Source organism: Delphinus delphis, chromosome 1 (assembly GCF_949987515.2).
Source record: "Delphinus delphis chromosome 1, mDelDel1.2, whole genome shotgun sequence".
NCBI lineage: Eukaryota > Metazoa > Chordata > Mammalia > Artiodactyla > Delphinidae > Delphinus > Delphinus delphis.
This window is the reverse complement of record NC_082683.1, coordinates 106901215-106913819: the sequence shown is the minus strand read 5'-3', so window position 1 is coordinate 106913819 and position 12605 is coordinate 106901215. Positions and strand designations below refer to the sequence as shown.

At 42.1% G+C, this 12605-nt stretch overlaps 1 protein-coding gene across 5 annotated transcripts; it reads left to right on the top strand.

The window, feature by feature from the left end:
- Positions 1 to 7350: 7350 nt before the first annotated feature.
- Positions 7351 to 11767, top strand: HJV (hemojuvelin BMP co-receptor). 5 transcript variants are annotated; one of them, XM_060028791.1, is made up of 4 exons: positions 7351 to 7562; positions 8849 to 9035; positions 9450 to 10012; positions 10513 to 11767. In XM_060028791.1, exons 2-4 carry the CDS (start codon positions 8939 to 8941, stop codon positions 11134 to 11136), a joined length of 1284 nt encoding a protein of 427 aa, XP_059884774.1. In that variant the 5' UTR covers positions 7351 to 7562; positions 8849 to 8938; the 3' UTR covers positions 11137 to 11767. The 5 variants fall into 5 exon arrangements, with proteins under 5 accessions (XP_059884774.1, XP_059884784.1, XP_059884803.1 ...); XM_060028801.1 differs by lacking the exon at positions 8849 to 9035 and having other exon boundaries at positions 9450 to 9486; XM_060028812.1 differs by lacking the exon at positions 7351 to 7562 and having other exon boundaries at positions 8969 to 9035; positions 9450 to 9486.
- The last annotated feature ends 838 nt before the right edge of the window (positions 11768 to 12605 follow it).

The window sequence follows — 12605 nt, the reverse complement described above, 5'->3', positions numbered from 1 at the left end:
GAGTATTGGCACCTGAGTCAGGTAAATCTGGGCTTGAATTAGGTAAACCTTGGGCAAGATGGTCCTTTGAACTTCAGCTTCCATATCTGTAAAATGGGAATAAAATCTACCTTTCAGGGTTGTTGTAAGGATTAGAAATATTATCATGCAGATCACTCAGCATAGCATATGGCACCAGCAGATATTCAGCAATGCTATTATTTAAACTACTTTTATTATTATGGTTACCCTTGTCCAGGTTGGTCTGCTTTACTGTGTCACATGACAATTCTCCCTACCCATTTCTAAGACTACTCCCCTATTGTAAAACCAACATAATACTCTCTGCTGTGTTTCTCCTATCATTTAACCTTGTCTATACTTTCAAAGGTAGCACTACCCTCAGCCACAGCTGGGATGTTTTTTATCCTAGCACAAAGAGTACACAAATTAGTAGCTGTTATCCAGTTCATTCCACTACTTTTCCTGTTGCAGCTTCTTTACAGCTTCCTAACACTGAATGAACATGTAGTAACTTACAACTACAATATAAATGAATCCAAAGGGGTAAAGGAGAAAGGTCTGTAAATGGAATGGGAAAGATCTAAAGGACCTGAACCATGCTCCAAATCATCCTGGGGCAACAATGAGTTAGTGACCATCTTCTAGGAGAGAAGGGAAACTTTTCCTATCAAAAGCCATGGATTTAGAGAAAATAGACTAGTTTAAAGCTTTATAAGGAACAGAATCATGAGAGAAATGATCTACCTTTAAAAATAGACATTGTCAAAAGTAGTAAAAATTAGTCTCAAGAACAATATCTGAGCATCAGCAAGTCCTATAGTTTTACCTGCAAAATATATCCTAAGACTGACCACTTCTCATTGTTTCCTTGGCCACAATCATAGTTCTGAATGGCTGACCCTGCTTCCACTCTTTCCCCACTTCCAAAACCATTTTCTACAGATCAGTGAGAATTACCTGATTTTAAAATTTGGCTTATGATATTATTATGGTGTTTTGATTTATACTTTTTTTCCTCCTCTTTCTTATCTTCTTTTGAATTAATCAAGTTTTAGTCTTATTTTGTTATTTTAATTCCCCTTTTTCTCCTCTTGGTTCAGAAATAACACACTATTTTTTCCTATTATTTTGGTACCTACCCTTACAATACATACTTACATATTCATTAATTAAAATAATTAATTAAAGCATAAATCCAATAAATCTTGACAAAAAATATGACAGCTTTAATTACAATTCCTCTCCTGCTTTATGTGTTACTATTGTGTTTTTTTACTGCCAGAAGCAGTTGTTTTTTGTTTTTGTTTTTTTCTGATGTAATTTTATTTATTTATTTTAACATCTTTATTGGGGTATAATTGCTTTACAATGGTGTGTCAGTTTCTGCTCCATAACAAAGTGAATCAGCTATACACATACACATGTTCCCATATCTCCTCCCTCTTGCATCTCCCTCCCTCCTACCCTCCCTATCCCATCCCTCCAGGTGGTCACAAAGCACCGAGTTGATATCCCTGTGCCATGTGGCTGCTTCCCACCAGCTATCTACCTTACGTTTGCTAGTGTATATATGTCCATGCCTCTCTCCCACCCTGTCACAGCTCACCCTTCCCCCTCCCCATATCCTCAAGTCCGTTCTCCAGTAGGTCTATGTCTTTATTCCTGTCTTACCCCTAGGCTCTTCATGACATTTTTTTTTCTTAAATTCCATATATATGTGTTAGCATACGGTATTTGTCTTTTTCTTTCTGACTTACTTCACTCTGTATGACAGACTCTAGGTCTATCCACCTCATTACAAATAGCTCAATTTCGTTTCTTTTTATGGCTGAGTAATATTCCATTGTATATATGTGCCACATCTTCTCTATCCATTCATCCAATGATGGGCACCTAGGTTGTTTCCATCTCCAGGCTATTGTAAATAGAGCTGCAATGAACATTTTGGTACATGACTCTTTTTGAATTTTCGTTTTCTCAGGGTATATGCCCAGTAGTGGGATTGCTGGGTCATATGGTAGTTCTATTCTAACAGTATGGAGAACCTCCATACTGTTCTCCATAGTGGCTGAACCAATTCACATTCCTACCAGCAGTGCAAGAGTGTTCCCTTTTCTCCACACCCTCTCCAGCATTTATTGTTTCTAGATTTTTTGAGGATGGCCATTCTGACTGGTGTGAGATGATATCTCATTGTAGTTTTGATTTGCATTTCTCTAATGATTAATGATGTTGAGCATTCTTTCATGTGTTTGTTGGCAGTCTGTATATCTTCTTTGGAGAAATGTCTATTTAGGTCTTCTGCCCATTTTTGGATTGGGTTGTTTTTTTGTTTTTGAGCTGCATGAGCTGCTTGTAAATTTTGGAGATTAATCCTTTGTCAGTTGCTTCATTTGCAAATATTTTCTCCCATTCTGAGGGTTGTCTTTTGGTCTTGTTTATGGTTTCCTTTGCTGTGCAAAAGCTTTGAAGTTTCATTAGGTCCCATTTGTTTATTTTTGTTTTTATTTCCATTTCTCTAGGAGGTGGCTCAGAAAGGATCTTGCTGTGATTTATGTCATAGAGTGTTCTGCCTATGTTTTCCTCTAAGAGTTTGATAGTTTCTGGCCTTACATTTAGGTCTTTAATCCATTTTGAGCTTATTTTTGTGTATGGTGTTAGGGAGTGATCTAATCTCATACTTTTACATGTACCTGTCCAGTTTTCCCAGCACCACTTATTGAAGAGGCTGTCCTTTCTCCACTGTACATTCCTGCGACCTTTATCAAAGATAAGGTGTCCATATGTGTGTGGGTTTATCTCTGGGCTTTCTATCCTGTTCCATTGATCTATATTTCTGTTTTTGTGCCAGTACCATACTGTCTTGATTACTGTAGCTTTGTAGTATAGTCTGAAGTCAGGGAGCCTGATTCCTCCAGCTCCGTTTTTCGTTCTCAAGATTGCTTTGGCTATTCGGGGTCTTTTGTGTTTCCATACAAATTGTGAAATTTTTTGTTCTAGTTCTGTGAAAAATGCCAGTGGTAGTTTCATAGGGATTGCATTGAATCTATAGATTGTTTTGGGTAGTAGAGTCATTTTCACAATGTTGATTCTTCCAATCCACGAACATGGTATATCTCTCCATCTATTTGTATCATCTTTAATTTCTTTCATCAGTGTCTTATAATTTTCTGCATACAGGTCTTTTGTCTCCTTAGGTAGGTTTATTCCTAGATATTTTATTCTTTTTGTTGCAATGGTAAATGGGAGTGTTTTCTTGATTTCACTTTCAGATTTTTCATCATTAGTATATAGGAATGCCAGAGATTTCTGTGCATTAATTTTGTATCCTGCTACTTTACCAAATTCATTGATTAGCTCTAGTAGTTTTCTGGTAGCATCTTTAGGATTCTCTATGTATAGTATCATGTCATCTGCAAACAGTGACAGCTTTACTTCTTCTTTTCCGATTTGGATTCCTTTTATTTCCTTTTCTTCTCTGATTGCTGTGGCTAAAACTTCCAAAACTATGTTGAATAAGAGTGGAGAGTGGGCAACCTTGTCTTATTCCTGATCTTAGTGGAAATGCTTTCAGTTTTTCACCATTGAGGATGATGTTGGCTGTGGGCTTGTCATATATGGCCTTTATTATGTTGGAAATTTCCCTCTATGCCTACTTTCAGAAGCAGTTGTTTTTTAAATGCAGTAATTATTTATTTAGATTTAGCCACACATTTCTTGGTTTACCAGTTCTTCTCCCATCTAATCCATCTTCTTTGCTCAAATCATCCTTTCTGTAGTAAATCTTTTTAACAGTTCTTTTTTTTTTTTTAACAGTTCTTTTGACAAGGATATATTAGTGGTAAATTCCTTCAGGTTTCAATTTGTTTGAAATGTTTTACTTATTTTTGATTCTGGAATAATATTTTAGCTGAGTACAGAAGTCAAGGTTGGCAATTATTATCTCTCAGCTTATCGGACCCACATTGCAACTTTGGAATAAAACAGAGACAAGACCACTCTGCAATTACAAAAATGTGCAAACATCCCCTCTTAACATGCATATTTGCTACTGTTTGTTGTTGTTTTAACCAATTTTAGCTCCAATCCCTCTTTAATCCTTCCATCTCCTAGATAAAAATTTAGATACCCAGCCATTGAAATACCCCTGCTTCTTGACAATATTCAGTCCAGAATTGGCCCTTACTATTCTAAACTCTAGTTAAGAATCATCCAACAGCAGCCCAGTCTCTACAAGAGGCTCCTCCTAACTTCCCCTTACTGAACTGATCCCATAGTCCCACTGCAGCATTCTCTTCCTTGCTGCAGCAAGAAACCCAATTTTTTTTTCTTTTTTTTTTTGCATTACGCGGGCCTCTCACTGTTGTGGCCTCTCCCGTTGTGGAGCACAGGCTCCGGACGCGAAAGCTCAGCGGCCATGGCTCACGGGCCTAGCCTCTCCGCATCATGTGGGATCTTCCCGGACCGGGGCACGAACCCATATCCCCTGCATCGGTAGGGGGACTCTCAACCACTGCGCCACCAGGGAAGCCCAAGAAACCCAATTTTTTGACTTCAGGTTTGTTCCCAGTGGTCTTTGGTCAATGGGCTTTGACAAGGATGTTGGTAAAAATTCTCCAATAATCTCACAGGGCCCACAGATGACTTCTGACTTTAAAATTTTATTATGGAAAATTTCAAACATTTACAAAAAGAAAGAGACTAGTATAACAAATCCCTGTGTACCCATCGCCCAGTTTTAACAATGATCACTTCATGTTTCAATCTTATTTTACCCCCACCCACTTCTCCCCCATCTTGGATTATTTGGAAGCAAACCCCAGCTATCCTATCTTTTCACCTGCAACTATTTCAAGATGTATCGCTAAAAGATAAGCACTTTTAAAAAAATGTATCACATCAACAACTTTAATAATAATTCCTTATAAATCATTAAGTATCCAGTAAGTGTTCATCAACATTCAAGTTTCTCCAAATATCTCATAATATTTTTTCTTGAATTAGAATACAATAAAGTCCATACTCTGCAACTGCTTGATGTCTCTTAATTCTCTTTTAGGCTATAGGTTTCCTCTCCATCTTCGTCTTTTTTTTTTTTTTTCCCAATTTATTTGTTGAAGAACCCTGGTCATTTGTTCTGAAGAGTATGCCCATAGTCTGGATTTGCACCTCTGAGGTATCATTTTATGTCTCCTGTATTCCTTCTAAATAAGTAGTAAGCTAACTACCGGTTGATCAGATTCAGACCAAAGGGGTTGTTTTTTTTTTTGCAGGACTACTTCATAGGTGGAATTGTGTACTCCACCTATGATCAGAAGGACATGCTTGTCTCTCCTTTTGTGATGGATAACAGCTATCATTGATCATTGACTAGATACATTAATTCATTAGGAGTTACAAAATGCTGATATTGTAAAATGCCATCCCTTCTTCATTCATTTGCTAGAAAACTTCTATAAAGAGAAAATTTCCCCTCATCTTGTGTTCCCACAGAAAAAATAGGATAAATGCTTACTGCTTTCCAGTTTCAACATAATGAATTAGTTGTTCCCCTAGCATTCTCCAACAATGACCAATGAGTTTGTATGTTTAAGAATCACTGTAAACGCATAGATTTAAACAAACCTGGTATGTTTAGATCCACTGCGTATAGTATCCATTTTGACACTCAAATTGTCCCATCTTTGGCCAGTGGACTGTTCTAGTTGCTTCTGAGTCCTTTTGATAGAATTCTAACCGTTTTTGAAAACTTCCTTGCTTATCTTGGACAATTCCTGCCCCATACCTGAAATTAGCCATTTCTCCAAGGAGTTCCTTTTAGTGTGAAATGGTATTGAGATAGCTCAGATTGGACACCAGGGGTGTTCATTGCTACTGGGTTATTGTTTCTAGGCCTTTTCAGGATAAAGTTAGAATATGTTTTAGGATAAAATACACCATGAGCTCTGTATAACTATGAGTATATACCATGTATAAGAGTATAACTATGAGTTATACTTCCAATTTAAATTCAGAATATAGAGTTTTTACTTAACTTCATCCATCATAAATCTGTCTCTCTTTATTCTACATCAAAAATCGTGGTTCACAAAGACACTAACATTATTACTCATTTGTTTTATCCCACAATACACCCACAATACTTTCAAAATAACAATACCGACACTACCACCAACAATATGACTACCTAAAATGTTTTTGCACTTCTTTTTGTCCTTAGAGTATATCCCACTTGGGATGTCATAGTCAAATTATTGTGTTTTAAAATCATTTGGATAGTTTGGTTGGGGTCATTTTACATTTTTATAATAAAAGCCCTTGTGATATGGCTTCATGTGGTGGAGAGAAAATTTTTCATATCTATATGTATAAAAAAGAGAAGAGTACTCTGTGGACTTCTAAATTCTGAATTAAATGTAGAGTAACTTAAGATGCTTTAATGACAGTATTTGGAATCAGTCCTTCTGTTAATTTCACTTGGCAAGTACTAAGAGATGATGATCCCTGGTGCCTATGGCTGTAAAAATACGACATGGCTAAATTCCTTGGTTGCAATATCTTAAAAGGTCACTAGATTATGCTACTTCACAAAAGTATCTTTCTGAATCTCTTTTTCTCTCAGTTTATCTCTCCAAGTTCTTCTTCCCTGTGGATTACTAACCTTCAAAAAATTCTGTCCCCATTCCTTCTTCTTCTCTTTGCCTTTGCTAGCTTCCTCCCCAGAAACTCAGGAGCTTATATGTTTGTGTGTATACCTGGGAAGAGGAATTGCTACATAAACTAGGGAGTGAGAATGGAGGAGGTAGGGGGATAGACAGCTGCAAGGATCTGAGCTGGTAGACTGAAACAAACCCTCATCCTAAACAACTCAGAGCTCAGATTTCTTCTTTAGACAGCTGGCTTTTTTAGTCCTGAAATCTCTACAAAAATGGGGGAGGGGCTGCGAACTACCTCTGCTATGCACCTTATTTAAAGTCAGCTACCTCCTAGATATGTTCTGTAGAAACTAAACGCAATATTCAGTACAGCAGGGATGAGGGTGGTGAATGAAATGCATACAGTTGTCCACTCTAATTTTTAAAGGCCAGGAGCTCATTATTGACAATGCTGAAGGGCTACCTGCAGTAGGCAGTGACTAGAAACATATAAGCTCGAACTGGATATCCGACTTGCTTGTCATATTTCTGTCCTCCCACCCGCACTTGGTACCCTATACTCCATATTGTTTCTAATCCTACCCTCCCCACTCCCCCAACTCCAACACCCTACCCCCACCAATGCTCCTGGAATCTTGGACTTAGCTATTTTTAAAACAGTCAACTCAGTAGCCACCTCCCTCCCCTGCTCAGCTGTCCAGTACTCCAGCCAGCCATATACTCCCCCTTCCCCCCACACCAGATCTTCTCTGGTTCCCTGACCTCAGTGAGATTGCAGCCGGTCTGGGGACCTAGGGGAGACATGGAGAAAGAGACGGGGGATCCCCTGGCTGGAGCTGACTGACAGTAGACAGTCATGGCTGGAGAATTGGATATCAGACTAATGTTTGACCTCTGGAAACAGTAAGTCAAAATGAAACTGCGATTCCTCTAATAAGCTTTTGGAGTTAGAATTGAAGTTAGAATTTCATAAAATTACAAACTCTACTTGGATGTCTCTGGTCCAAAAGCTAGGATCTCTCCCATACCAAGGTGCCCCAATCTCCATTTCTCCTTCTGTCTTATTTCTTTCTGGCCTCTGGCCATTAGAAATTTAAACCTCCGTCTCTCCTCTGAGAGTCAGCTCTCTTCTTATCTTGTTACCTCAAGACTTCTGATGAAGTCTCCTTTAATATGTGTCCCACATTTCCTATTCTGTGGTTTTCTCACCAAGGCCAAATTTAGCCTGAGATGATTAGCCACTGATACCCTTCTACCCTGCTCCTACTTAGCAGTGCCCTTCACATTGGGCTTCCAAGGCTGGGGGTTACTCCTCATTGTAAATGATTTCTCCCCACAACTCTAGTCCCATCATCCTGTTCTTCCTCCTGCATGACTCTCCCTCAATCTTATCCTTATCCCAGGAGAGGGTAGTTTGGCAAAAGGGAGTTAGCCCCTCTCCAAGCTCTGTTCTCATCAAAAGATTGAGAACTTCTAAACTTGCAAGGTAAGGTTAATGGAAAGAGTGGTTCTTCAGTGAGGTTTGGAAAAATACAAGAAGAAATGTTGACTTACAAACAAATATTTATTTGCATGCTTGGCTTGCATTCCATTATCCCCTGAGAGAGAGGGATTATAATTTTTGCTCTCTAGAGTAGATGAAAGAGACTGGTTCCCTTTTCATTTGAATACTGACGTTCCAGAGAACAGGGATGGTTATACCACCCTTACCCCTTCTCGCTGAAAATTCTGACACAAAGGAGGAAAATAAATGAATGACCTCTGGAGGGTGTCCCCTCCTGATAGGGAAGGGCAAATAAGAGGTATGTTTCTGAAGCATTTTCAGATCCTAATTCTGTTGGGGAGCCCACTAGTATGATTGAGATCTGATCTATCCAGATGATTCCTCCTTTTTTGACATTTCTGCTGTTTGGTAGCTCAGAATGGGGCAATACAGTGGACTCTGCCCCCCTGAGTTCACTCAACCTTTCTTCCACCCCCACCTAGGGGTATTGCATAAGGGACCTGAAAGTGGCCACAAGAGCAGGGCACAGAGGCTTAACAGCCTCGCTTTTAGATCAGGGAGCCCCATTCTCCCCAAACTCCAGTCTGCTCATCTTTTTCCTGATCTCCCGAGATCCTCTTCACACGATTCTGAACAATCTTCAACTCTTCTCTTTCCCCATGCCCAGCCAAATCTCTTTTTTCAGTCCCTTACAGGACGTCCGGTCAAAATTCACTAGGTAGGAGGGTCACCAGCTGGAAAGAACCGGAACCTGGGGGGACCTGGCTGGATAGGTATGGGGGATCCAGGCCAGTCCCCTAGTCCCTGGTGCCCCCATGGCAGTCCCCCAACTCTAAGCATTCTCACTCTCCTGCTGCTCCTCTGTGGACATGGTAAGGAAGGGTTAGATAAGGGTTTGGGGAATCTAGGGGGTAGGCTGCTATGTAGGGGTGGGCATGTGAGCTTGGGTGAGTGAGAAGAGATGGGTGCTGAGGAATTCCAGTCACTCGCCCCACTCTCAGATAGGTATATTTTATTCTCCATTCAACTTGGGGAAGGGCACTGGGAAAGCCCTTGATCCACAGGAAGAATAGATCTAGCAGGGCTTACACATGTTTAGCAAGATTGAAAGAGGACAAGACTAGAAAGCTGGGGGGCTGGGGGCTCGCGGCTGCGCACTGGGGACTGTGGAAGGCTCTCAGTTGGGTTTTAGGACCGGCTGGAATCCCCTGATGAGGTTTGGGAGAGTTATGGTTGAGCGGGGATCTGGGGACCATCTCACAATCCTCTCTCCCTTCCGTCCTCAGCTCATTCTCAGTGCAAGATCCTCCGCTGCAATGCTGAGTATGTATCTTCCACTCTGAGCCTTAGAGGTGGGGGTTCACCAGGAGCCCTTCGAGGAGGAGGCCGGGGTGGAGGGGTGGGCTCCAGCGGCCTCTGCCGAGCCCTCCGCTCCTACGCGCTCTGCACTCGGCGCACGGCCCGCACCTGCCGCGGGGACCTCGCCTTCCATTCTGCTGTGCACGGCATCGAAGACCTGATGATCCAGCACAACTGCTCCCGCCAGGGCCCCACGGCCCCTCCCCCACCCCGGGGCCCAGCCCTTCCAGGCGCAGGCCCGGTGCGCTCCTCTGGTCCCCCAGCCCCGGACCCGTGTGACTATGAAGGCCGGTTTTTCCGGCTGAACGGTCAGCCCCCAGGCTTCTTGCATTGCGCCTCCTTCGGGGACCCTCACGTTCGCAGCTTCCATCACCACTTTCACACGTGCCGTGTCCAAGGAGCTTGGCCCTTGCTGGATAATGACTTCCTTTTTGTCCAGGCCACCAGCTCCCCCGTGGCATCGGGGGCCAACGCCACCACCACCCGGAAGGTCAGGGACTCAATTGCTCCTCCAGATCCTCCCAGGGTCACCTCAGGGTACCACTCCCATGCCGTTCCCACTATTTCTCAGCAATGCTCCCTATTCCCTTTCCTCCTCAACCTCTCTCACATCTTGAATCACTCCCTCCTACCAAACACTCGCTCCTGTAAATCACTTTCTCTCAGTGGGAATTTCATGCCAATGCAGAAAACACTGAAGAGAAATTTGGAAAGAGGAAAGTTGAGGAGCCCTGGGTTGAGGAGTTACAGAAAGGAAACTTTTCCTTCTCCTGTGGGAGTTTCCGAGGTTGAGACCAAATAAGAAAGAGAGGGGTTGAGCAGGGATAAAGCAATATTGGAACATAAAGAAGGGATCAAGGAGTGAGAACCATGATAAGCCTTTCATCTCTGCTGGGATGAGATCCCTGACTATGTAATGAGGCCTGACTGGTGGAAGCGGGTAGGATGCACTGAGCCCAAAATAAACTGTTTTCCCTCTTGCCCTCACAGCTCACCATTATATTTAAGAACATGCAGGAATGCATTGATCAGAAGGTCTACCAGGCTGAGGTGGACAATCTTCCCGCAGCCTTTGAAGATGGTTCTATCAATGGAGGTGACCGACCTGGGGGCTCAAGTTTATCCATTCGAACTGCTAACCCTGGGAGCCATGTGGAGATCCGAGCTGCCTACATTGGCACAACTATAATCATTCGGCAGACAGCTGGGCAGCTCTCCTTCTCCATCAAAGTAGCAGAGGATGTGGCCAGGGCCTTCTCAGCTGAGCAGGACTTGCAGCTCTGCATTGGGGGATGCCCTCCAAGTCAGCGACTCTCACGCTCAGAGCGCAGTCGTCGGGGAGCTATAACCATTGATACTGCCAGACAGCTGTGCAAGGAAGGGCTGCCAGTTGAAGACGCTTACTTCCATTCCTGTGTCTTTGATGTTTTAATCTCTGGTGACCCCAACTTTACTGTGGCAGCGCAGGCAGCTCTGGAGGACGCCCGAGCCTTCCTGCCGGACTTGGAAAAACTGCACCTCTTCCCCTCGGATGCTGGGGTTCCTCTTTCCTCAGCAACCCTCCTAGCCCCACTCCTCTCTGGGGTCTTTGTTCTGTGGCTTTGCATTCAATAACTAGGCCAGCAATCTCATGACTGGTTTAGAAGTGATTTGTGGATAGAGATTGGCAAGGAAGAACGTAAAGAATCACTGAAGGAAATAGTGGGGACTAAGAGACACGTGAAACAATGACATTTATCCAGAGTGAGAGAGGCTGCAGTCCAGGGTTGAAATGATCACAGAGGGAGGATTCTGTGCAAGGTTTCTGCATTCCAGACCTCAGTAGGGGCTCTTCACTAATTTTCCCAGTCTTGTTTATAGTAAGCAAATTGTTCCAGTCCATCTACTCCTGAGATCACCCCTACAAGCTTAGAGGTTATGGGGTCCTGACCATCAGTGGAAAACTTAAGCGTTCAGACTTTTAATAGAGAAGAACTGAAAGAGAAAGAGGTGATCATTACCCATCAGAAACTCAAAATCTAATGATATTTTCTCTTGGAAGGTGGAAAGAGGAGGAAATGATAAGGAGAAGAGTCTATTCGATAAGAATATGTGGGTAAGATGTGTTCTGCTTTCTTGGTTCAGAGATGAAGTGGGGGTTGTCTGGATTTTTGGTGAAGGGAATCTCTGTCTTTGGAGAATAGCACAGATAGGAAAGAAGCTATCATCCCCACCCCTAACTAATCTGTTATTAAAGTTATGAATTCTTCACATTTATTGCCTATGTTGAATCTCTTTACAGACGCTTAAGATGGCATAAAGACAATGTGTTCACTCCACTGAAAGAGGGCTCAGAAGTATCAGATATTGTTTCTGCCCTCAGGAAGTTTACAGGCTATTAGGGAGACAAAACTGATTCACGTGAAGGAGTGATGAGAGTGTAATTATTCACTAAATTCTATGGTACTATGAATCCAAATGGGAAGATGGTTGATGAGAACTCAAGATATAATAAGAGGTAGTAGAGGAGATGGGATTTGAAGTGATCTTTGAAGATCGGGTAGGATTTGAATTAAGAACCTTCTGGGCAATGGACACCATCTGGATTTATACATAGATTCATGATTCAGTGAGGAAATCAGCAAAACTCAAATGAAGTAGACAAGAAGTAATGGGATAGAAGGGTAGATGGACAGAGGAGAGATTATGAAGTGCCTTGAAAGTGGGGCCAAAGAGTTTAAATTCAATTAACAGCTAACATTTATTGAGAGCTTAAAACTTGCCAGGTAATGTTCTAAACACTTTTCTGGTTTTTTTTCGGCCATGCGGCATGGCTTAGTTCCCCAACCAGGGATTGGACCTGGGCCCGTGGCAGTGAAAGCGCCAAGTCTTAACCACTGGACCACCAGTGGTTCCCTAAACACTTTAAAATTATTAATTCATTTAATCCTCACAACTCTCTAAGGAAGGTAATATTCTTATCTCTATTTTTATACAAGGAAACTGAGGTACAGGAAGATTAAGCAACTTGCCCACAGTAATACAGCTAATAAATGGTAGAACTAGAGACTGAACCCAGGCAATTTGGCTCCAGAGACCTAACG